General features: G+C 43.9%; 1 protein-coding gene across 3 annotated transcripts in view; it reads right to left on the bottom strand.

The window, feature by feature from the left end:
- The window catches only part of LOC122804350 (serine/arginine-rich splicing factor 5-like), a 587,000-nt gene that overhangs the window by 129,870 nt on the left and 429,987 nt on the right, over positions 1–27,143 (bottom strand). For all 3 annotated transcript variants that reach the window (XM_044074161.1, XM_044074162.1, XM_044074163.1), the window contains exon 6: positions 16,489–16,562. In XM_044074161.1, coding sequence (XP_043930096.1) covers positions 16,489–16,562 — 74 coding nt within the window. The remainder of the gene's footprint in view (positions 1–16,488; positions 16,563–27,143) is intronic.

A 27,143-nucleotide genomic window follows, 5' to 3' on the forward strand; every position in this document is an offset into this window, starting at 1 on the left:
AGATGGCTTAAGCTGGAACACAGCTTAAAAAAAAAAAAAAAAGCTTTACAGAGTTTTTATGAGGCCAAGTATGACCATGTGAAGGGCAGACATGAAAAAAATCTATTCTGACAGGTAAATAGCACCCACTTGAAAATCTTCTGCTAAAAATGTCAGGACTTCAGATCTAGGGGCCAAGAAGGACCTATGCAGTGTCTGTTCTCCCACAGACAAACTTACCATTTGCTTCTGTAAATATTTCCAGTTGAGGGTCTCAGAGAAGTTGTAGTTGAATAGCCTGCATTTAAAGAGTTGGGTCCATGACCATCACTGGAAGTGGAGAAACCATCCTGTTAATTTGAGAGAATGAATAGCCAGGTGTGGCTGGTGGGTAGGTGAGACAGTGGGTGTTGTGGGAGAATGAGTTTTCTTCTCAGATGCAATCTAAGCAGAGAGAACCAAATCTAGCGTGGTTAGAAGGGTAATACAGAAATTACTTGTGCTTTGCACATCTTGGCATTTTGTAGAAATCTGGGTGGAGAGTGCACATGTCACAACAGTGATCCATTTGAACATCTATGGTTATGGTTAAGTTCTTACAAAACTGTACTAAGTTCACCATCAGATCACTTAACAGCAATGCTGATAGATGGGACACCCCCAAATATTTTAAGACAGGGGACAGACTGCCACAAATGTAATTCAGCAACACCTGAAGTACAGTTCTGGCATATCCTGTCCTAACTTTAGGAGTAAGCATCAACTTTGTAATATCTTGCAAAAGTGCAACTGGAATATCAAGTAGATGCTTCTAGTACTGATTTTGAGCAACGTCCTTTGGAAAAAGCACACAAAGACGTTAAAGCTCTTGTGGGAGGAGTATTGACATTAGCTAAGTGTGATATGCCAACAAAAGGTGATGGCAAAGGATATTCATATGGAACTGGTTTGACTGGATAGACCATACCTATCCTCAAAGGGAATTAACTGCTTAGATACCAATTTCTTTAGTCTTGCTCAAATAAAATTTTAGCTCACTATGAACATGAGAAAATGGAGAACACCTATTCCTTTACTTAGAAAAAAAATGCTATAAAGTGTAGACAGATTCAGAGATATTTCACCTTATGCATAAAGGACTGGTCAGCTTTAGGGGACATTATGTCCTTATGGGAAAAAACAAAGTGAAGCAGCGATCAGGTCTTGTAATTCGGAATCCCTTTTAGCAGAAGTTAAAGGCACAATAAACTATTTTACATGTAAAATGTTTTAAGAAGCAAAATAAGGTTCAAAAGCTAGCAAAGTTAATTTCTCAAGCATGTAATTCAGGTCCCAGGGAAGAAAAGCTTTCAGAATTTGTAGGATGCCTTTTAAGAACAGCTAGATATCAAAACATGCAGAATGAAGCGAATCTAAAGGGAAGCTAAGCAGAGATTCCTAACAAATGCACCTTAATGAATGCAACTGCTAGAACAGAATTTAGCAGCTTACAATTTCAAGGACTGACAGGACCCCTTCCTGATAGGGAACCAATCCTCTTATGACACAGAACAGTAAACCTTTTCCATTTTGAAATGCACGACTCTAGTTGCAGGTTTTCTAGCCTATTTTATGGTCTGCAACATTTATTCACAATAAAGGTATCCAAGAGAAATTAAATTAAAAGTTTATTATTCATACTGTTAATTTGAATGTTCAGGATTGAGTAAATTAGAGAGTCCTTCTGCTGTGTAAGAAAGTTTCATCAAGGAGGTATTATATGACAAGTGCCTTTAGCTAGACGGAATAGGCAATGCTGTCTAGACCAAAAGGGGGTCACCAGGAGAATTCTGGAATTGTCATTCCAAATCTTTAATAAGACCTTTTGAATAAGAAGATAAAAGGCATGCAGGAGTTTCACTTTCCATGTGAAGGTAACCTCTGTTAGCCAGGCTTCCTTGCAGGGGTGTCCTGGAAAACGGGATCTGATGGTTAATGATCAGTTGAACTGAGACAAATTTCTGGGTTTCCCCACTGAACAATTTGTATGAAGCCCTCTCTGTTAAACATCTACTTGTGATGGTCTACCTTGATCTATGGAGATAATCTTTCAAGCTGTTCTGCCTGGAGGAAAAACAGCGATTATTAGCAATGTTCCAAGCATTCGAATCCAGCCTGCACAGCTGGTCAGATCTGGGGACAAAACCCAAAAGATACAGCAGTGTAACATTGTCTTCTGTCTTTGGAACAGAGTATGGCCATTCTTACATGGAATCTACTTACCACAGACACATTTGCCTCTCTTAGATGACGAACAAATCTCTAAGATAGAAATATCAAGAGAGTAAGGGTCCCAAATGTACTTTGCTTTTTCTCACAATGGGAAGTGGATGCTTTCAAACAGCAGACAGACCAAGCTATACACAAATGTCTTGCTTCCTGGATGGGCAACAAGAAAGTTCTGTGGATTTTCACGCTGTGTCCCACAGGTACCAGCATGTAGTCCTTGTGTATAGGTCCTAAAGTTGAATGTATGGCACGTAAGACAGGAGTTCCTAAGCTTTAACATAATGGCTGGATGTACAGTATCCTTGGCAGGAAACATGCCATCTGTCAGCATTACTAAACAGTAATCCAACAAAGAACATATGTATTTTTTACCTGTAGAAGCCATCTGCGTGCTGACTGGAACAATCCACTTAGTTAACACCTAGAGAGGGACATTGTGAGACTAAAAGATGCCTGAACTGGCAATGAATGGTCCCCATATGAAAGCGCAATAATCTCCTGAATGGATTTGCTATTTTGATGCACAGATTCATGTCCCTGAGACCCAAAGAGCACATCTAATCTCCTGCCAGCATGCATAACAGGATGGATTTTACTGTGACCGCCCAGACGGACTCCTTCCCATATTGTCTCAACTAAAGGAGATCTGGGATCACAAAATGCTCAAGTCTTCTTGGGCACCAAGGATTGAGAGTAAAGTCCAGCTCCACTCTGCTGTGGTGGAACCTCTTGGATGGCACAATCTTTTCCTTCCAGTTGGACTGCTGCCCTCTGACATGGTGGCAATAAAAGTGGGTGGGAGAGTGGTAATTTGGGGACGACTTCTGAATATGGTATTGAGTAGCCTCTGGAAATAATTTCCCTGATCCATTTGTCTTGCGTAACAGCCAACCATGTGAGTGAATACAGCAAAGGTGTCCCTTGACGTTCCTCTAGAGTGGGACAGTTGGGCAATCATTCAGGGTTCACACTGATGGAACAATGGAGAAGACCATCTGAATCCTTTAGGTGTGAACAACCTCTGCCTCTCTGACGGCAGTTACTAGAGAGACTCCCTCTACAAAAGGAGCCTCTGTCGTTCTGCTGCTGATACTGCAACAGTTTTTTCTGAAGCCAGATATCTTAGCACCCTTCTGGTGTCTTTGAAATATCTGAAAGGTGGAGAACTAAACTTCAATATCTGTGAGCATCTTGCCCTCTTGCTCAGACTGCAGCAATGTTATACTTCACCTTCTGCCCTCTTGCTCAGACTGCAGCAATGTTATACTTCACCTTCTGCCCAAAAAGAGAAGTTCAGTCTTAGTGGGCACTGACTAAAGCATCCTTGAAGTGTGCTGTGAAATCTGTGGGGTGTACTGTGGCCTGACGTGCAGCAAAACCTGAACCAGCTGACATGGCTGCCCTAGGCACAGCATTTTCTAACAGATATACAAACAGTGAGGAGACAGCATTAATATTAGCTTTGTGAGTTTATGAAATAAACTAGCATATTGTATAACAGTTTATAAAAAGTTCCCAGGCAGCAAATGTTTTAAGTTTCCATGGTTATCTGCAGATCTTTGTGAAACCTCACCACGCAGTTAATTGTTCTACTCAAACAGCATAAAGACCATCTCAACAATGCTCAAAGGCAGAATGGGTAGAGCAAGTGCCTGTCCAGGCTGTAAGACTGAGGCTGACATTTCTTAGCAAAACCTTACTTAAAAGTACCCAGAGCTGAAGTCAACGACGCTGACTGCATCAGTGCAGAAGGGGGAAAACAACTGGCACTAACTGCCATCACAGGAGGCAAATAAGGACTTCAGCAGCAAATCATTTTATAAGTGAATACTAAGCTAACTGCCCTGAAAGGCCATTTTGAGCCTAGCCAATAACCTGAAATCAGAATCAAACCCTATAACTTGTCTCTCTGAGGTGAAGACCTTAACCATTATGCCATAAACAGCAAGACAGTCAACACTGACAAGTCCCAAAAAGGCTGGTCAGATCCACTGGTGGTTTGTGCCAATGACATTACTGGTAATGATGGCACTGACGAAAGAAAAATCCTCTGACACCAAGAACAAAAAAGTACAGTTTTGTACCTACCATAAATGTAGATGTCCGATAGATATGCAACTGCAGTCATAACATATGGGTTGTCCTGCCTCAGGCAGCCCTCGGTCGGCCAGATTCCAAAGTCTGGGTCCGACGTCTGCTGATGTCGCATTTCTCTCCGACGTCAAGAGCGGCTGGAGTATATAAGCATCAGCAGACGCCATTTTCCTCAGTGTTTCTTGCCCCAGATGCCAGGTGCCCTCCAAGGAAGGCTGTAATCAAATTGGAAGACAAAAACAGGATTCCAGACAAATAAGTATGCAATAAACAGATGCACCATAACAGATATCCCCAGCTAAGAGAAACAGGGATAGGAGTGGGCCCAAGGCATAGAGGGGTATGGAGGGAGGGGAAAATCCGACTGCAGTTGCATGTCTATCGGACATCTACATTTATGGTAGGTACAAAACTGTACTATGTCCTTCAAGAATGCAACTACAGTCATAACATATGGGTTGAATACCATAGCTTAGCTGGGGGAGGAGGAATGCTCTAGGAAAGAGATGGTGTGGCAATCAAACCCTGCAGGACTGCCGAAGCAAAGCCTGCTCTGGATCTGGAGTATAAAGGGAGATTGTAGTGTTTGGAGAATGTATGCACGGAGCTCCATGTAGCAGCTTCTAGAATGTCTTTTGTAGGCACCCCTCTTAAGAATGCTGTAGAGGTGGCTGTAGCTCTGGTGGAGTGTGGTCTGACATTGGCTGGAACATTCTTCCCATGGAAGGAATAACAAAATCTGATGCAATGTCCAATCCATTTTGAAATAGTCTGTTTGGAAATTGCTTTTCCTTGTACTCCAGGGGCGTAAGCTACAAAAAGCTGATCAGACTTCCTACTGGTCTTGGCTCTGTCCAGGTAGTAGCAAAGTTGTCTGTGAATGTCCAAGGTATGCAACAGTCTTTCCCCTTTGCTCTCAGGATTGGGGAAGAAAGAATGCAGGTGAATAGCTTGATTTAAAGAAACCCTAGATACCACCTTTGGCATTAAAGTAAGGTTGGTTCTTAAGGAGACCCTGTCTCTGTGAAAGATTATGAACGGTGGTATTGCCATTAGGGCCTGTAGTTCCGAAACCCTTCTTGCTGAGGTAATTGCCAACAGGAAAGCTGTCTTCCATGAGAGAAATTGTAAGTCCACTGAAGCTGCTGGCTCAAAGGGAGGTAGAGTCAGTTTTTCTAGGACAAAGTTGAGGTCCCAAGCTGGCACTGGAGCCTTTCTTGGTGGCTTAATGTTCTTGATTCCCCTGAGGAATTGCCTTAGCAAAGGATGTGAAAACACAGGCGGATCAGTGTTGTATCTAGCTGAAATAGCTGAAGCATGTATCTTTATGGAAGAATATGAGAGTCCATTCTGTAGCATATCTGCCAAGTATTCCAGGATGAGTGGGATGTTCAATAATGATGCATCATGTCCCTTGCTGGTATTCCAAATGCTGAATCTCTTCCATTTTGCTAAGTAAACCTTTCTGGTGGATGGTCTTCGAGCTTCTGTTAATATCCGCTGAACTTCCTTGGAGAGAGATAGATTTATTCATGGGATCTCCCAGGCTGTTGGCTGCAGCGTCTGAAGGCTGGGATGCACTGTTTTGAAGTTGTGTTGAGTCAATAGTAGGGGCCATTGGGGAAGGGCCCACTTTTTGTTGTGACATATGCTCCGTAGTAGTGGATACCAGTGTTGTCTTGGCCAGTCTGGAGCTATTAGTATCCCCTTAGGCCTCTCTGCTTTGATCTTTAGTAATACTGTGGTCATCAGTGGCAGAGGTGGGAATGCATAGATTTTTAGGAAGTTCCAGTTGAATGAAAGAGCATCTATTTTCCAAGCTTGTGGATGATATGTCCTTGAACAGAATTTTTGTAGATGATGGTTGAGGTGGGAGGCAAATAGGTCTACTTCTGGCCTGCCCCATGTCGAGGTGAGTTGTGTGAAGATTTTCGGATGTAACCTCCACTCGTGTGGATCTATTAAATTCCTGCTTAGGCTGTCTGCCAGCACATTGTCTTTGCCTGGAACAAACTGGGATTGCAACTGTATGTTTAGGCTCAGTGATTTTTCCCAAAGATTCACTGTCAGTCTGCAAAGGGGGTAAGAATGGGTGCCCCCTTGCTTGTTTATGTACCACATCACAGTGGTGTCTGTCCGTATCAGTAGATGGCCTTGCTGAAGTTGTCGAAAGGCCTCGATGGCATGCATTACTGCCAGCATTTCCTTTTGATTTATATGCAGATGTGTTTCCTTTGGAGACCATTGTCCTTGTATACATCTGCCCTCCATGTGCGCCCCCCATCCAAGGTCTGAGGCGTCTGTGGTCATGGTCTGTGTTATCTGAGGTTTTTTGAATGACATATCTGTGTTTGCCTGGCTTACAGAGGCCCACCATAGGAATTCCTTTTGTAGGCATGGAATGAGCGGTATTGGTTGTCTCTAGGTTGTTGTTGTGCTGAGACCATAGGCTTTTTAGGTACCATTGAAGCTTTCTCATGTGTAGTCTTGCTAATGGAACCAGGAGAATGCAGGATGCCATGTAACCCAGGGCCTGTAGGAATCCCCTTGCAGTCATCTGGGAGTTTTGCCAAACCTTTGAAATAATGAGTTAACTTTTCTTGCTTGTCTTCTGTCAGGTAAGCCATTTGAGAGGCTGTGTCTAGATTGGCTCCTAAGAAGGTTATTTGCTGGGATGGTTGAAGTCTTGACTTTTGGAAGTTGACTGTGTATCCCAGAGCCTGTAGCAATTGTATGACATAGTTCAAGTTTTTTGTCAAAATCAATTTGTCGTCCGCTTGTATGAGGCAGTCGTCCAGGTACGGGTAAATTTGGATCCCCTGGAACCTGCAATGAGCAATTACTGAAGCCAGGCATTTTGTGAATACGTGAATACTCTGGGCACAGTAGGCAAGCCAAATGGCAATGCTGAGAATTGATAATGCTCTGGCCCTGCAAGAAATCTGAGGTATCTTCAGCTGTGTCTGATAGGGACATGCAGGTATGCCTCCTTGAGGTCCAGAGTAATCAGCCAAGACCCCTTGCCCAGCATGGGAAGGAGTTGCCGTAGAGTCAGCATTTTGAACTTTGGTACTATGAGAAAAGTGTTTAATGCGGACAAATCCAGTATTGGTCTCCATTGAGTTTCTTTTCTTGGAACAAGGAACAGTCTTGAGTAAAACCCCTGTTCCTTGTTCTTGTTGTGGAACTCTTTCTATTGCTTTGATCTGAGCAAGCAGAGAAATTTGCTTGATAGCCTCTGCCCTCTGGTTTTGTGGTAGGTTTAGCATGCCTTGTTTTCTTGGTAAGGTATGAAAGTGGAACCTGTAACCATGGTCTACAATGTCCAAAATCCATTTGTCCTTTGTCAATCTGTGCCAATTGTCTGAAAACAGAGATAATTTTCCGCCCAAGGGAGCTTCTACTTGCTCCTTGGTGAGCGGAAGTAAAGTCATTGAGTTTGTCCCTGTGGGGCAGGGGAGACCCCCGTGTCACTTCTTTGGTTTGTTGGTTGCCATTGTCGTCCCCTGTAAGAACCTCTGTATTGTCCTCTTCCTCGACCACACCTGTTTTTACCCCTTTGAAATCTTTCAGGATTAGGAAAGGACCAGTTTTTAGAAGGCCAATTCCTGCTGAATCTGGGTGGCTGAACCTGGAGGAAATCTTTGACCGTCTGAACTGATTTTGCTTTTTCCTCGATGGACTTTGAACACATCTTTAGCATTAGCACCAAAAAGCTTGTTCTTTTCCAAGGGTGCATCAAGAAGTTTTGCCTTAACATGATCTGGTAGAGGTTGTTCTTTTAACCATGCATGTCTACGAATGACCGCCCCTGTCATAGCTGCCCTACATGAAGCTTCCAATGCATCATATCCACACTGCAGAAAGTGATTGCTGACTTGCTGAAAATTATGTACAGCTTCCTGCAAAGACTTCCTGTCTAAAGGTTCAGGAGAGGCCAATGTTTTCTGCAAATCATCTAACAGGTAATCCTGATATTGAAACATATGAAAGAGGCAATTCAGAGCTCTCAGATAAAGTAGTGGAGGTGTAGACCTTTTTCCCCCATCTCTCTAATGACCTAGCTTCCCTGTTGGAAGGCAAAGGATTTTTGGAGGTGGATGCTGAAACCCCTTTAGGTCCCTGAGAAACAGTTTCTAAATCAACAGCATGGGCCCTAAAGAAATGAGAATGTGTTTCTGGGACCTTATAATATCTGTCTGGCTTGGCTGGAGCAGGAGGAAGAGTATCCGGGGTAACACTGGAGTCAGAGTATAGGTCATCCAAAACATCAAGCACAGGAGGTATAGCCAGGGGCCTGTGTTGGGGCTTTTTAAGGAAGGTTCGAAGGCGCTTTCTGGAATCAGAATATTCCTGGCCTTGCCACTTAAAATGTTCCCTCATGGTATGCAGAACTTCCCCAAAAGAAATATCCTCAGGAAGGGAGGCCGAGGGGATGGAATCCTCTGCATCCGAGTCCTCATAGGTGTGGAAAAGCTCTTCCTGGCCATCGGAGTGAACAGAGTCCTCAGAATCTTCATCTGAAGGGATAGGGTCAGAGGGTTCAACCCGGGGCCTCTTATCAGAAGGAGGCTGGGATCCGCTCTCAGGATGGGCCTGTGAACCTCTAATCATGGAAATTAAGTCTGCGGCCATAGTCATGATTTGTGTTTCAGGAGTAGGCTGAGGTAAGGCTTTAGCAGTAAGGTGCTTGGTCTTGCTGGCTGCCTTAGCACGTGTGTAGGCCTTAATAGACATGGCCATAGGAGGCCTAGCAGCTCCATGTGCAGGAGTGACCCTATCTACAGCAATGGTCTCGGGCATTTCCTCGGTTTCAGTATCCGGAGGAAAATCTATAACTGGCGGTGTGGCCTCCGGTGTCGGAGGAATCGGTAATGCGGTGTCTTCGGTTCGGAGCGGTGAAATAACAGTCTCAGGGGGAACCGGAGCACTCGCGGTAGGTTTTGGCGTTGAGTCGAAGGAAGAAGCGGGCCGAGGATGTCTGTCCCGGTCTTAGTTTCTTAGGAGTCTGCGATGTCGGAAGTTCCGACGGCATTGTATAAGCAAATTTATCGCCGAAAAAGTCTTCAGCGAACTCCGCCCGGTGCCTGAGTGTGCTTATTGAAGCGAGCACAAGCGAAAGGCCGAGACGTCGTGGTCTGGGCCAAGGCAAGGAAGACAGTAAGAGTGGAAATCCTTATGAGGTATTTGTTTACCACAAGACAAACAATCGTTAACTTTTTCAGTAATTTCTGACAACGGCTGAAGCAAGAAAAGGTCCCCAACGGGGTACTTAGCTTTTTTGATGACTTCGGATTCGAAGAATACAGGAGCTGACCGACCGGCACTTGCGAACTGCTTCTGCTTCGGGCACCGCGCGGCAAGGAAGACAGAGGAAAATGGTGTTGGCTGATGCTTATATACTCCAGCCGCTCTGACGTCTGAGAGAAATGTGACATCAGCCGACGTCGGACCCAGACTTTGGAATCCGGCCGACCGAGGGCTGCTGGAATCCGGCTGACCGAGGGCTGCCTGAGGCAGGACAACCCATATGTTATGACTGCAGTTGCATTCTTGAAGGACATCAAGGGATCACTCACTCCTGGTGCCAAAACAAGATCTGGTGTAAGAATGGTATATCTTCTCACTATACCCTAGACACTGAGGGGGACGAATGAAAACCGATTTGAAGTTGAGCCTTTACAAAAGCAGACATCATCTTGTCAGTGTGTGGTGGTCCAAGGGGACCCAAAAGAATAGAAGGACTATGCTGAGCAGGATGTAAAAAGTACAGTTGTGTACACTTACTATAAGTGTAGATGAGAGCATATTCACTGGTGCAGTCATCACATTTGGGTTATCTGCTTGCAGTAGCCCTCAGTCAGCCTGACTATCAAAGTCATGGGTCGGTGGCTGTCTAATCTTCTGTGACATCAGGTAGTCAGGGGTATAAAGCATGCAGCTGACACCATTACATCAGTTTTTCTTGCCCCAGATGTCAGGTGCCCTCCTAACGGGAAGCAATTTTATATATATCCAACAAAAAAGCAAATAGACTAAAAGCTTTTTAAGCATAGTCAAGGGCCGTAGAGGTATATAGCCAAAAAGAAATCAGGGGGCTGGAGGGAGGGTAACCAGGACTGCAACAGTGAATACACTAACATCTACATTTATGGTAAGTGTACTCAACTGTATTATGTTCGTGTTTCACTGTTGCAGTCATCACATTTTGGTAGATTCCCAAAGCTAAGGATGGGAGGAGGAATTCAGATAGCATTAGGACCAGCTATAAGGCCCTGCAAGACTGCAGTGGCAAAGCCAGCTCTGGATTTAGAGAAAACTGGAAAATGGTAATGCTTTGTGAAGGTATGTAGAGAACTCCAGGTAGCAGCTTCTAGGATGTCTCTGGTAGGGACACCCCTGAGAAAGGCTGTAGAGGTGGACGCAGCCCTGGTTGAATGGGGTTTAATGCCCTGTGGGATAGGTTTTCCATGGTGCTTATAGCAGAAATGAATGCAATGGCCAATCCATTTAGAATCTGTTTGTTTTGAAATAGCCTTCCCCTATGCCCCTGCACCAAATGCCACCCAGCAGTTTAGATTTTACTTGGACAGGAATAAACCTCAAAGGAAATCTGAAGCAGTCTGTGCACATCTAAGGAGTGCAGTATCCATTCCCCTTTATTCTGTGGATTAGAAAAGGTTGACAAATGAATGGATTGATTAAGAGACACACTGGATACCACCTTGGGCATGGAGGGACTGGTCCTGAGGGACACCCTGTCCGCATCAAAAATTATGAAAGGCTCCATTGCCATAAGGGCCTGCAATTTAGATACCCTTCTTGCGGAAGTGACTGCCAACAGGAAAGCTGTTTTCCAAGAAAGGAATTTTAACTCTGCACTTGCAGCTGGCTCTAAAGGAGGCAGAATGTGTTTTTCCAATACAAAGGTCCCAGGCTGGAGTTCGGACTCTTCTGGGTGGTCTTAAGTTTTTGGCCCCTCTGAGAAACTGCTTGAGCAGTGGGTGAGGAGAGGGGTGGGTTCTGTGTTGTAATGAGCTGAAATGGCTGAGGCATGAATTTTGATGGAGGAAAAGGAAAGGCCCTTGTGAAGCATCTCAGTTAAGTATTGAAGAATCAGAGGTAAATTTGGCGCTGCTGTGGCCATCCCTTGAGTTTGGTTCCAAGCACAGAATCTTTTCCATTTTTCAGCACAATATTTTCTAGTACTAGGCCTCCTTACCTCCAAATGACATACACTTGTTTACGGAGGGATGGTAATGGGGACATAAGGTAATAAGCCAAGCTGCCAGGTTCAGGGTTTGAAGCAGTGTGTGCAGAATCTGGCTCCCCTGCTGTGACAGCAGGATAGGGGTCTGAGGCAGGTGCCATGGGGCTAGCTGTGACACTGCGCAAGAGGGGGTACCAGTGTTGGCGTGGCCAGTCTGGTGCAATCAGCATCATCCTTGCTTTGCCCAGTTTGATCTTTAGTAGCATTTTGGAGAGGAGAGGCAGAGGAGGAAAGGCATAAGCTGATTTTTCCAGCTGAAGGACAGAGCATCCACTTTCCAAGCTTGTTTGTGGGGAGTTCCTGTGTGGAATTTGGCCAATTGGTAGTTCTGGGGAGAGGCAAACAGGTCTACATCTGGACTCCCCCATTTGTTTATCAACATGTTGAAAGTCTTTGGTTCCAGTTTCGGTCATTAGATTTCTGCTTAACCTGCCAGTGTATTTAGTTTTCCTGGCAGGAACTGAACATGTAGATGCACTTGGTAGCTCAAGGCTGTGTTCCACAGAGCCATGGCTATTCTGCAGAGGGGGTAGGAATGGGTACCCCCGTGCTTATGTAATAACAGTGGCGTTGTTAATCTTTACCATTAAATTGTCCTGGAAGAATGTGGTCGTTGAAGGCTGTCAGAGCATTCTGTATAGCTAACATTTCTTTTTGATTGATATGCAGGTCCATTTGACTTGGGTTCCATTTGCCCTGAATGCACTGCCCTGCCAGGTGAGCCCCCCCCCCCATGCATAGTCTGATGCGTCTGTTAGGGTTTGGGTGGCAAGGGGTAGTGAATGGTAGTCCCTTGTTTTGGTGGCAGGCCTCTGCCCACCAAAGGAATTCTAACCGTAGGCACGGTACGATAGGAATAGCTGCTTCTAGATCCTGACACCATAGGCTTTTTAAAGACCACTGTAGTTCTCATATGCAGTCTTGCATATGGAATTAGTAGAATGCACGAGGCCATGAACCCCAAGGCTTGCAGTATTTGCCTTGCAGATAGCAGGGTTTTTGTGGCCACTAGTTTGAAGTTGTCAAATGAATTAGTTTCTCTGGCGTGAGGAAAGCCATCTGGGAAGTTATGTTCAAGCCTGCTCCCAGGAATAGAATTTGTTGACAGGGCACCAGCTAGGATTTCGTTTATGGTACACCCCAGACAAGTTAGCACCTTTTGTACAAATGCCAGATGATTCAGGCAGAAAACCAGGACATACTTTTGAATTAGACAATCGTCCCGGTATGGGTATGTTTGAATATTTGCCTGCAAAATGCAATGACTACAGCTAGGCACTTTGTGAATACCCTGAGCACAATAGATAAGCCAAAGGGCAGTACAGAGAACTGATAATGCAAGCAGCCTGCTTTGAAGCATAGGTATCTTCTGCAAGATTCCCTGATTGGAATGTGCGGGTAGGCTTCCTTTAAATCCAGTGTTGCCAACCAAGCATCTTTGCCTATCATGGGAAGCAATTGAAGAGTTAGTATCTTGAATTTTGGAATCGCCAAAAAAGGTGTTTAGGATAGAAAGGTCCAGTATAGGGCGCCACAAGTTGTCTTTTCCTGGGTACCAGGAAAAGTCTCTAGTAGAAACCTTGTCCCTTTTCCTCTTCTGGTACAGTCTGCATAGCCTCTAATCTTGAGAGAGTACTTGCTTTTGAGCCTCTGGCCACTGATTTGGGGGTAGATCTGAGGTTGTTAACGTGTGGAAGAGAAATCTGTATCCTTGGGAAACAGTTTAAAACCCATTTGTCCTGGGTAACGAGTTCCCAGTTTTCTGCCTGCAGAGCAATCTTTCCCCGTAAAGGATTAGTCATTTGAGAAGTGCTTAGAAGTTTTAAAGTTAAGTCATTGAGACAGTTTACCATAGAGGGGAGTCTTACTATTCCCCGATTTGGAAGTGGGAGCCCCCACTGCTTAAGTCATGTGCGTACCCTGGGACTGAGGCCTGGTTGTTCTGCTGGTTCTGGGTTTGAACTGAGATGGCCTGGAAGTGGCAGGAAAGGACCAATTTTCTGAGGGCCAATGCCTACTAAATCTTGGAGGCTGCACTTGTAAGAACTCTTAACAGTTTGCACAGATTTCGCTTTTTCCTCCATCTTAAGAATTTCTTCTGCTTTGTTGCCAAACCGTCAGTCCTGATTTAAGGGAGCATCCAGCAATTTAGTTTTAACATGATCTGGCAAAGATTGCTCCTTAAGCCAAGCATGCCTTCTAATTACAGACCTGGTGACAGCAGCCCTGCAAGATGCCTCTAGTGAATCAAAACCACACTGCAAAGTATATTTTCCAACCTGTTCAGCAGAATGCATTAGATCCTGTAAATCCTTATTTTCAGCACAGTCAACACCATTTTCTGTTTAAGAAATCCAATAATATGCTGATACTTTAACATATGAAACTAGCAATTAAGGACTTGATGGCCAAGGTTGCAGAGGTGTATACCTTCTTATCCCATCTATCCAGGCCCCTGGAATCTCTATCAGAGGGGGTAGGATTTTTGCCAGTAGTAGCCTTAATGCCCTTGGGTCCCGGTGGAATGGTCTCAGGATCCGCAGTAGGATTTTTAAAAAGAAACTTGTGAGAATCAGGAACCCTGGGATATCTATCAGGTTTTCTGGGAGCAGGATGTAGAGATTCACGGGCCAAGCTAGATTCTGAAAAGGCATCAACAATGTCCAGTACAGGAGGAATAGCCAAAAAGCCTGTGATGAAGCAGGAGTAAGAAATCTCTAAGCTTTTTTTAGAATCAGAGTAATCCTGGCTTTCCCAGTGAAAATGTTCCCCAAGATTATGCAAGGTTTCAAAAGAAAAATCCTGTAGGGGAGAAGCAGAGGGAATAGAGTCCTCTGCATTAGAATCCGGATAGGTGGATAAGGGTAACAGAAAACAGACATTTCAGAACCCTGGTCAGAAGTATAAGCAAATTCAGTCCTAGGTCTCTTAGAGGGGGAAGGCTGGCTTCCCCTGATTAAAGTAATAAGATCTTCAGCCCTTCTTATTTGTTTTTTAGGCATAGAGGCCTGACCATGCGGTCTGGTAGTCCATTTCCTAAGCATGGTTCGAGTTTTAGGCCTTGAAGATGGCGTCTGTTTAATATGCAAGTCAGTAGGCCTGAATACACCCTCAGAAGCCGGTGGCTGCACAGCGACTCCGGACCCATCCAAGGTAGAGACATCCGCAGGTTCCACAGTTGAAGCATCTCGTGGCATACTGGACTCCAAATGGGTCTCAGTAGAGGCCTGCGAATCTGAAGTAGAGGGTATCAGGGGCTGCGAAAGCTCCTCACTGAGTACCGGTGAACTGGCGACTAGCTTAGAAGCGTCGTCGGCAGCTTTGGACCTAGGAGGCCTGTCTGTATCTGCGTTTTTTCAGAATGTCGGTAGTTGGGTGGCTTACCGAAGACATACCTGGATAACTGAACAAAGCACCAAAATATTTTGAAACGAAAATATAGACGAATAGTTTGTGGTTTAAATAAGGCACAAAACAGACTAGGTACATCGTGGTCAGGTCCTAGGCAAGGAACACAGTATGAATGAAAATCTTTGAGGTATTTGCTTTCCACAAGAAATACAATTATTGACTTACTGACATCGGTTTAGAGCAAGAAAAAGTTTCCCCAATGGGGTACTTAACTTTAGTTGAAGACTGGTTCTGAAACTCTAACAAAAATTTCAGGAGTCTGCAAACTAGCACGTGCCAACTGCTTCTGCTTCGGGCACCGCACACCAAGAAACACGGATGAAATGGTGTCGGCTGCATGCTTTATACCCCTGATTACCTGACATCACGGAAGATGAGAGAGCAACCGACACAGGACCCAAGACTTTGATAAACAGGCCAACTGAGGGCTACTGCAAGCAGATAACCCAAATGTGATGACTCCAACAGTGAAACACGAACATCTGGAAAACTCCAGCTCAGAGAGAAAGCTCTTTTCCTCAGAGCACAGAGGATTTGTCCTGATGAATAGAGTCTAAAGAAAAGCAAGTGGAGGAGTACCAATGTTGGAAGGCCCTGGACAATGGATGAGGCAAGAAAGACCACCAATCTCAGGATCTTCACTTGTGAAAGCTTCTCCAGGACAGAAGTAATCTCCTCCTCTAATTTCTTTTCTTGGCAAACCAACTTCTCTCTTTCCCCTCTCCACCCCCTTTAGTGGAATCACCTTTGAGGCACCTTTTCAGGACCAGTTTATTACATCTCTCAAGTACAGTCTTAGAACTAAAATTTTTACATATCTGACACACTTGAGTCAAGATGCCCAGCATCTCAGCCGCCAGGTACAACAATCATAACATCCAGCCAACAGAGGTGCCAAAAGCAGACTCGCAATCAGTTACACTCACAGGGTTGCCGTATCAAACATGTACCTAGGCCACCATGCAAAAGTAAGGGACCCCACCAAAGAATGGGATGCTGGCAATTTCTTTACAACAAAATTCATCTCTCCATGCCTCCACACTATACAATTCCATTCTGAAATGTGTACCCGAGCATAGAAAATTCTAGTCACTGGAAGTAGATTAAACTTTTTCCCCCGTGGAAGCCCTTTGCAGCAACTTCTCTGTGGTTCTAGAATAATATTGAAAACGGACTATCCCGGAGTGAAAAAAAATTAAACCACAAATTTATCTACTGGAATCAAATGGCACAAACTGCACAATTCAACAAAACAGAGAACACACTGATGGCAAGAAGAATGCATGCATGGACTGTGTATGTTTCACTGACTGGCAAGGATATGAAGATCCCCTCCTCTGAAGCTATTTGGAAAGTATCAATCAGGGTGTTGTAATATATACCTGTTGACTAAACAGATCAACTTAGGAGATAAAACAGGACATGGTATGCTCAAAGCACAACAAAAATAATTTGAAAATTTTTACCCTTCGTTTTTATTATTCCTGTGTGCATCCACAAATGTGACTTCTCCAGCCTTTCTCATGACATCTTTCAGATCCTGCACGCAAGGAGAGAGTACTTTACATTTAAGCCTTGAAGCATAAATTACATTTAGAAAGAAAATACCATATTTTAAATCTTAGTCTGACACTAAAGACAAGAATTATTGCACCACAAGACTTAATATGAACTAGTGTTTAGCTGCCAGTGTACCTAAGAGGAAGCAGCATTCATCACCCGTAGAGTAACAGCACACCATATCATAATATTAAAACACATTTTAAAACGCTTTTAACTGAGAAAAGCATGAAAAAGAAGTTTATCACATCACCTAAGATAAAGTATCGAAAGAAAACAACAAATTAATTTTAAATATTACTTAAAATTGTATAATTACATTTACAGCAACTGAAAGCCCTGACAGATTAGACCTGGACTACTTACCACAACATAAAGTAAGTGGTCAGTCGACATTAGCAGGTACCAGAAAGGCCCTTAAGCAAAGAATATCTTGTCCAATACCTAGCTCGTCATGAGGAACTGCTTTTTTCAGAAATTCTCCCGTACATGAGGGGCACAAGAGAATCCATTACAGGGGGGCTGCACCAGAACCTCAATACTGGTTGGTAGCGAAACCCCCCAAAACGTGACAACCTTCGGAAGCGGCTATGGAACCTGAGGTTAACCTGCGCTAGCCAATCTTGCTCAAACCAAGGCAAACCAAGATCTAGATCGCCAAGCGGGAGTTTCAAAGGAAAATTCGAAATGGGCCCAGCCCTAGAATTTCAGCCACTAGAAGCCCAATAACTTGGGCACTCCTCCACACAAGAGAAACGAGTGTTAACCCCAAAGAAAAGCTGTTAAAAGAAGTTCAAAATGTACTTGGTTAGATTTATGTTTGAATAATGGGTTTAAAACACAGGACATGAAACCAAAATAAAACAAGGTATACCGGTTGGCTCAAATTCTGCCAGTCAGTAAATAAAAAGACCATCACAATAAAAAAAACAATTTGTTGCTAGGAATACTACACATTTTAATGAAATCCCATGGTTGTGCACCCAACACAGTAATCATGTTTCAAAAATGATGGTAAAAGTGCTTAAAGTTTCTTTTAAGAAAACCACAAAGCAACTGGGTGATACAACACCCCACTTCTCAGTATCACTGCAAAGAAAGAGGAGGTGGGACAGCAGCATCCCCAGGCAAACAAGTGACAAAACATGGAACTAAAGAATATGCATTAATAATGTTTCCAAATTTCCTAAACAGTACAACTGGAAGTTTGAGCCATCCAGGTCAGAATACATACAACTCAAGTGCATGAAGAATTACTTATAACACCTACAACATTATAGCATCCAAGTTCTGTTGTACATTAAATTTTCATGCAATGTAAGGGATATCCCAGAGTGGTGCAAACATAATACTCTGATTTGGGGAAGCATAAATATACAAATGGCAAAGCATAGCTATGGTGTGCCGAGCATAGTTATAACCAATAATATTTGCTGAGGAAGTTTGAAATGGAAAGTACTCACAGTTAAGATCAACACTGCAAACCTTGCACCGCCCTGTGATTTCAAAAGCATAAGCCTCCTGCAGTATCACTGCTTGGAAATTTTTAATAAAAGTGATCCAGCGGTGGTGACGATTTTGTGTTTTTTTTTTATTTTTTTTTTTTATATACATATATATATATATATATATATATATATATATATATATATATATACAACAGAACTTCTCTTCAAATAAGCAGATTCTTTCTCCCACTAGCGATCACAGGGAAGTAATAAAAAGCAGCCTCCTGTTGCTACAAATTGCACAAAACAATTTTAGAGAGACCTTCATTGTGTTTAAGATAAACATTATAACATCAACTTCACACTCAGTATGCACTAGAAACTATTTTACCAAACACCACCTTTTTCATTCGCGGCAATCAGTGTAAAGACTTGAGAAACATCTGAAAAGAACAAGCACTTAAAAACTTACAGCAAAACCAGATCTTCCAGGCATCTCTCATTTTGATACACCTACTGAACATCAGTTGTTAGGCACTAGGTGTTCTGTTCACAGAAAGACCACATGTGGCTGCTGAGAAAAGTAGTTCCATTCTTTACCCAGTTCATTCCTGCCAAAAACCATGTACGCCATTAAAAGTGGTTAAACCACAATATGCAGAAATCGACAGTCAAGGAAATCAGCTTCCTGGAAAGGGGGGTGGGGGAGCGATTAAATGGACTAAGTGGATGTACTGTGGAACAGCATGCTGTGATGCATTACCTTCATAAAGCTAATGCTACACAATGTACACCAACAGAGATATGTATCACAGGTTACTGAAACTGCAAACAGTACTAGCAGCAATAACTTTGCAAGTATACATCAAGGGCAAATCTTACTCCTACACTGTTTCAGCATCTGCAATCAATTCAGACAGCATACCACTCGAAGCAGAAAATAAGTAAAGAGTCTGATCTCCTGAGACTTGCAGCATAAATAATACAAGCAAAGGCATACAATCGGATAACCAACCAGATCAGTATCTCTCTGGAAAATGAGATGGCCCTTAAGAGGAAAAAAGGAAAATATAGGACCTTCAGTACTTCTAAGTATAGTCTGTGTAACAGCATAATATTCCATGTTAGTCCAAAGTGTGAAATGTTAATCGGAATAGCAGTGACCACGGAAATGAAATAAGAGATGAATGAAAAAATTACATCTATGGGATAAACACTACAACAGTAGATGTTTTGAATAAAACGGATCATTGTTGCAACATTCTTCACAACAAATGGGAATCCAGTTCAAGCAGATCCACCCATTCTGCCCAACTTCCAGAGCTCAGGTCATCTCTAAGATGAAACGAACAGTTCTGGAGGCATGAGGAGGATGTTGGGTAAATGCCTTTTTCTGTTCTTTTTTTGGTCGAAAGTCATCCTCAACAAGTGGGCCTAAAAGCAATACCAAACTACAGAAATCTGGTTATCCCTCCGAGTAGCAAAGGTGTTTCAACCAGAGAAAAATAGATACAAACTTCCTATTTTTTTTATCCAGTCATACAAAACCTAGAAAAAGAAAATCAAGAGAAAGGTGGATTGGAATTTGTACTGCAGAACGGATCCCTGTAGTCAGACATCTGCTATGATGAGTTATCACATAGCTATACCATATGCAACACAGGGACCACTACTGCAGTAGCACAAGAGATTGGAGAGGTAGTGTCAAGCTCTAGTGGGGAATGAGCTTTAACATGCCTCATCAGGGCTGTACAGGCAAAAACTAATCCTGTTAAAGGAGTGTAGTTTGTAAGTCTGGAAGTGTATGGCTGGAAGACAAGCAGCTGCCTCTCAGATGTTCCACTGCTACAAACGGCAGAAGTGGCAGGCACCCTGGCTAGCTACTTGTTCATTTACCCTTGCACTATAAGCTGTAGCAGACGGCAATGCAATTTACTATTTGTAAGAAGTTTGCACGGACACTGATCTGTCTTGCTTCCCTAAAATAAACGTAAAGATTAGTTGTGTATAATCTTACCATAACCATAGATGTTTTGCAGTATTCTCAGTTGTGGGATCCTCCGCCTCAGGCGACCTGGACATCCAGCTCTTGCGCAAAAGCTTAAGCCTGGTTGCTGTAAGGTGCGTGGGATGTCACATGCAGGGCCATAAATGTGATGTCTGCACACACAGACCTCAGAAGTGACTGCCCAGTCGGACAACAGTTTGAGAACAGGGATGATGCCACCCAGAGAAGGAAAATATCAGGAAGGGGAACAGGAGGGAGGGCAAGAATACTGCAACATGGAAGAGGGCATCTATTGTTATGGTAAGACAACTAATCTACGTCCTTCTGGTCTCATGGTGCAGTATTCTCACTTGTGGGAGAGTACCACAGCTCAAGAAGATGCAAGGGTGGGGGAAGAGGTAGCAGTCTCCAGAAAACCTTGGAGGAGGGCCCTTGCAAATTCTGCTCTAGTGATCATGTCCAACTTGTAATGCTTGAAGGTATGTCGACAGGACCATGTGGCTGCTTCTAGGAAAGACCCAGAAGAGGCCACTGCTCTAGTAGAATGGGCTTTACACAGTGGGGTAAGTCTTTGCCATAGAAAGAGTAACAGAAGGTAATAAGTCTTTTATATGCAAGAGGATATAGTCTGTTCGGATACAGCTTTCCCCAGGACCCTTGGGGTGGAAAGATACTAAGAGCTGATGAACTTCTAATGCTCTTAGTTTTGTCCAGATAAAATCTTACTTGCCTGTGGACATCAAGGGAGTGAAGCACACTCTGGAGAAGGGAAAAAGGTGGGTAAGTGAACAGACCTTTGAGTGTTTACTGACCACTTGTGGCAAGGAGGAGTTGGTACGTAGTCACCCTGTCTTGTGGAAAACTGTAGGGTGGAAAGACCACGAGGGTTTGCAATCCACAGACTCCTAGCTGAAGTCAGGGCTACTAACAAGACAGTCTTCCAGGTAAACATCTGTAAAGAAGCAGAAGCTGCTGGTTCAAAGGGGGCAGTGGTAAGTTTTTCCAGTACACAGTTCAAGTCCCAAGGAGGGGATTGGTTTTCTAGGTGGTTTGATATGGAGGACTCCCTTCAGGAAAAGTTTGACTTCCAACCTGGAAAGTAGTGGTGGGTCCACAGGTAAGCAGGCTGAAATGGCAGATGTACTTTCACTAAAAAGTATACAAATTCTGATTTAAGATCACACAGAGGCTAGGATTAGAGGGACATCCACTTTGAAGGGATCTAGCTGTCTTTGAAGACACCAAGTTTAGAACCTTTTCTATTTTGAAACCTAGGATCTCCTGGTAGTGGGTTTCCTGACCTCCTGCAGGACAGAAAGCATGTTCTCCAAATAAAGTTGTCAGTCACCCACAGGGTTAGGCTGAGGGTTTTCAGGTGTGGGTGAATGAGGGATCCCTTCTGTTGTGAGTAGGTAGACCTTGTGAGGCAACTTGTGATTGCCCTTGGCAAGAGACAGAAGGGGAACCAATGCTGTCTTAGCCAATAGGGAATCACCAGCAAGATTTTCGGCTTCTTGTTCTGGATGCAGGACCTTCTGACTGAAGGGGAAAGGCATAAAAGAACATTCCCCTCCAAGAAATCAAAAAGGTATCCGCTCTCCAAGCTAGTAAGTAGGGAATTCTGGAGCAAAAAAGCTGATCATCTGTTCTGAGGGGAGGCCAACAGATCCATCTGTGGGGTGCCCCATCAGTGGACAATATTAAAGATAATCTCTGTGCAACATCCACTCGTGATGTTGAGAGAAAGATCTGCTGAGGGCATCTGCCTGAGGGTTGTCTTGAGATGGAATGCAGACCACCTGCAGAGTGACACTGTACTGGGTGGCCAGCTCTCATGCCCATGTTGCAAGCCTGCACAGCAAGTAGGATCTGGTCCCCCCAATTTGTTGATGTACCACATCACAGTTGTGTACGTTTAGATTTGGAGGGGGCCTTCCTGTATCAATAGAAGAAAGGTCTTAAGGGCTAGAAGAGGAGCAGTCATTTCCCTCACATTGATATGCTTATTCTGGAGGGAGGGCTCCCATCGAGCCTGAGACCGTTCATAGTGGGCCCCCCCACCCTAGATCAGAGGCATCTGTGTACATGAATTGTATTGGTTTGGTGGTTTGGAGAGGGAGGCCTGGATTTTGGTTTATTTGTTGAATCCACTACCCCAGCTCTGTATTTAGGCAGGGCACTTGGAATTCCAAGGGGTGATTGTGTTGGGACCAGACATATTTCAAGTACCACTGGAACTTTCTCATGTGTAGCCTGGTCAGGGACCAACATAGGAAGAGTAGCTGCCACGGGGCCTAGAAGCCGGAAGAATTGCCTGGTTGAGATGTGGTTGACCAGCAATTCCTGAAAGAAAATGCTGAGGTAGGAGACTGTCTTGAGGAAGGAAAGCCTTCATCAGGTCTGTCCATATCGTGCAACCCAAAAAGGTTTGGTCTTGGGCTGGAGTGAGGATTTTGACAGAGTAAACAGACTCTGGAAAAGGGACCGTGAATTCTAAGTGAGCATTGAGAGTACTTGCCTCTTTTGCTAGGATGAGGTAACATCCAGATAAAGTTAAATGTGAATGCTTTTTGTTCTGCAGTAGGCTACTGCTAGGGGCGAGACTTTTATCAACTGCTCCAAGAGTCTTCACAAAGGGCAAGGCAGAAAACTGAAAGTGTGAGAACCCTTTCTATGGTTCCTTGTGAAAGCAGATCTAGGATGATCTAGGGTATTAGGTGTAGCTGTTTTTTGGGAAGAAAGGGTATGCCTTGTGGTAGGATATTTAACTAAGTGAATCTGATAATTCATGGCTCTAAAGGCCAGGGTGGAAGTATAAATTGTTTTCCCCAGTCTGTGCATGACCTTCCTGCTCTTGTCGAATGGCAGAAGGGATGAGGGGATTTGCCTGGACTGTCTGGAGCCTCTGCAATGACAGCAGAGTCCACCATGGGTGGTTTAATGAGGTACTTGTGGTCATCAGGGACTATGTAAAAGTTATCTGGTCTTTTAGGAACTGGACGGTATGGATTCAAGGGTCTTGGATGCTGAAGGAAATGCATCCAGGAAGGCTGGAATTACAGGGGGTACAACAGAAGGAAAGGGGGACTTCATCTGTAGGAGTTCAAAATATCTGTTCTGCACCTCAGTCATCTGAATGGCAACCCGCTTGAAGTACTCGATCATTCTGGAGATTTCCTCAAAGGTAACATCTTCAGGTGGGAAGTCTCCTTCCAAGGATTCCTCATCTAGGGAACAGTACTCCAGGGGAGAAGCTATTTGGGAGGGGTATGCAAGAGATTCAGAGAAGGAATCTTCCTCCTGGATACTGGCAGGTTGAGTGGAGGTAAACTGGCCTACTCGGGCTGAGGGTAGGCAAGGCGGGAGAAAGTGATGCTGTGGGCCTGAGGGCTCAAGGCCTGGGCAAAGGACTGTGAAAAAGTTTGCCAGTCTGGCTGTTCTTCGGTAGTGGAGGACAGATGTTTAGTTTTGCGTTTCCTTTTTAGAGGGGTAGTCTTCGCGACTGTTTGTGAAGGAAAAGGCCTAGTACCAGGCGTCAGGCCTGTGGGAGTGGAGCCTAGTTCAGTCACAGTAGGTTGGCATCCGGCGAAGCCCGGTTCCCCCACAATATCAGCCAAAGCAGACGCAGTAACCTCCATGGACATGCCTGCTAGAGATTCACAGGCAGCTTCCATCAAGGTACCCGCCAGTCGCCAGGTCATCTGGACGTCCCTCAGCCCCTAGACAGATAGCTGGTGGTACATCAGATATCAGAGGAGCCATAGTAGTAGGCCTTGAAACTTTGGCCTTTTTTGGTGGCTCCACCTAGACGGCCAATTTGGGTTCCATGCCTAGGGCTAAAAGCTTGAGTTGTTGGTTTTCCACAAATAGTTTCAGGGCTGGCAGATAACAGAGTAGGGTTTTTGGGACGAACGACTGACAAATGCTTTTTTTCTTTTTCCCGCTTGCTGTAACCTCTTCACTACTGCTGTGCTATTTACTGCTTAAAGTCGCTCTATAGGCGCCTGCCTTGAATCCGGACTACTGTCCACTTTTGCTTATGGGCAATGGCGACAACGGAGCATATATAATACCTTATTTTAACTTTCACTCCACTGGTTTTTACTATATTTTGGGCGTTCTACGGCACACAAACCAGACTGCCCAGTGGTAGCATTGTTTCAGACTGCGCACTAATAGCGTGTCCTTGAAGGACTCGCAAAGTGCCTTAGCGCCTTTTTACTACGCTCGCCTAGCAGCGATTTTGCTCGGCAGGCTGTTTTTTCCTCCTTCTCTTAGGATACTGCTAGCAAGTGACCTAGACCTACCCCTGTACCCTAGGTGCCCTGACTCTGAGAAGTTAAGTAGTAGTTCACAATACATTACCTGTCTATCAATTTATGTGCCTAACTCAACTGTTTTCGCTCCTTGCAACTGCAGATATCCTTATATATCCCTCTTACTTTTATCTATAACTACTTTTCTCCCCTGCTGTGACCATTTAGCAGTGTCCCTCCCTAGGCAGCCTCCTCGTGGTCTCCCTCAATTATATTAATGGCATTCATGATGGGCAATAGCGTTGTAAAATGTGTCTGAATGCTGAAGTATTTTGCCTATGGAAATGCAATGCTCACTGGTAACGTTAAAACTGCCTAATATCAGTGCTGCATTTTTGTTCAGGTTTATTTGACCTACTATGAAGTATGTATTTTTTAACACACATTACCCTTTGGGATATTGTAATATTAGACCTAGATCCATAACTGCTTAATGCTGTTTTACCCATATGTTCTGTGGAAACTGGTTTGACTGCTTGATGCCTATGCTTGCTATATTGATGGTATTCAATCTTTAGGATAGTTGCTGCCTGCCTATGCATTTATTGTAACTTGACTGCCAGATATCTATGCTTAGTACATTGTTGTACCCAGTTATTAGGATAAATGCTGTTTTGCCTAATGGTTTTCTAGCTAACAACTACTGTTAGATTTGTTAGATTTGTTCTTTGGGGCCCCACTGTATCTAGCTATCTAGCTACTCTGCTTCATACAGTGTGCCCTAGAGCATACCTCTATACTGTTCTTTGTATTGCCAGGATTTAAAGCATCTGTGCTAGTATTGTTGTACTCATATAACTGACTTAATAATTTATTTTTCCTTACTTGTTTTTTCTTTCTCTCTCTACCCTTAACCATTAACAGATTTTACACCTGGGTTCCTGCCCTTCCCTATCCTAAGAGGCCATGTGGACATCTTCTAAAATCCTGATATCCTGAATAGGATTAAATATCCTCCTAACAGACTGTCCTCCCAGATTTTTTTGTGGAAAGTATGTCCTATCATTGTACTGCTTAGCTTTACTCACTAGGACAATTTCTACTTCCCTGCCAGGCTAACCAGCAGCCTCCCCCCCTTCTAGATTGGCCTTTTGTTGGTCCCCTCTCCTTCACTCCTTATTGCCTTTAGTCCTTACAATCCTCTCTCTCTCTACCCTGTTTCTAGTTCTCTTATCTTGGTTAACCCCCTGCTTGCTCTATCTGATATTTTTTCCTAACTTGGCCCTGATATTTTTTCCTAACTTGGCCCTGCTTGCTCTATCTGATATTTTTTCCTAACTTGGCCACTAGGTGGCGCCCTTCTTACCATAACTTATACTACTACATTTTCTGAGTATCCCACTGCAAATCCTACTGTCCTTTCTTGTTCCATAATCGACCTTTACCTACTGTCCTTTCTTGTTACCCCCACTTACCTTTCAATCTCCTCAAACTCTAAACTGCTGAACTCACCCTTACCATTACACCTGTTTCTCTCTTCTTGCCTGATTGTTTTCTGCAACTTTTGTCCTGTTCTTCCCGCTCCGTTAAGCTACGCTCACTCCGCTCCCCACCCTACCCCAATTCCCACCCACCCCAGGGTCCTACCTTTAAACTTACTTAGACACACCCCTAATTATCAATATACCTATCTCTACTTCCTGCACATCTACCACTTAACCCCTTACTCATATAACCACACCCTCTCTCATCTAGCAAATCCATACTAACTTTACCTATTACTTTACACCGTGAAGTCCTATACTTCTGAACTTTCACTCTATAAAAATTATGCCTTTAACCCTTAACTCAATAATTCCTCTTCTCCTACTTAACATCCTGCTTTACTACTACACTCTTACCTCCTACGAACATCTCAGGCTTAGCCAACCTCCTGTAGTAACCAAACATAGTACAACTACACTTCCTCGACCTGACGAAACCCACATTAATATACTTTCAACCAGTCCCTACCTTCCCCCTCGTTTCCATAAATTACACCATTACAGACTCACAACCTCCAAACGGTTCTATCTAATAGCCATCAAGTACACAAATATCTTTCAAACCACACAAACACTTTTATTGATACATGGGGACATCCACCCCAACCCAGGTCCCAATACCATCACCAATCCCACTCCTTCAAGCCATATAGCTAACGCTACTAGCACGCCCTTCTCCACTGACTCCCTCTCCATTGCTCACTTAAATATTCATAGCATTAATAACAAAATAACACAACTCCATGCCTTAATTGATTTCTATGCCTTTGATATCCTCTGTCTCACAGAAACCTGGCTTAAACCCAGCACCAAAGATAATGAATTTACTCCCCCAGGCTATAGCACCTTAAGGCTAGATCGTCCTAATAAAAAGGGTGGAGGAGTCGCCATCCTATACAAATCTCAACTTCAGGTAGCCTTAATTAACTCCTTGCCCCCCTCCCCAGCAAATGCAGAAATACTTTGCACCAAACTCCAAGTAAATAAATCCAAAGCTATAAACATTATATGTTCCTACATCCCCCCAGGTAAGAACATCAATACCCTAGAAAATATCCTTAGCTGGGCCTCCTGTAGCTTTCCCCAAGAAACCATACTCCTAGGTGATTTCAACATTGACTGGAACTCCTGCAAATCCCCCTCACCCTCCATCCACCTTAATCTCTTTAACTATCATCAAACCATTAACTCACCTACTCGAATAAATAAATCCACCCACAAACAAACCATTCTAGACTGGATATTGACCAACAACAATCCCCTCTCCTACAAAACAGGAATACTCCCTGACAATATCAGTGACCA

The sequence above is a fragment of the Protopterus annectens genome, chromosome 6.part0 (assembly GCF_019279795.1).
Source record: "Protopterus annectens isolate FY-2018-M chromosome 6.part0, PAN1.0, whole genome shotgun sequence".
Lineage (NCBI taxonomy): Eukaryota > Metazoa > Chordata > Ceratodontiformes > Protopteridae > Protopterus > Protopterus annectens.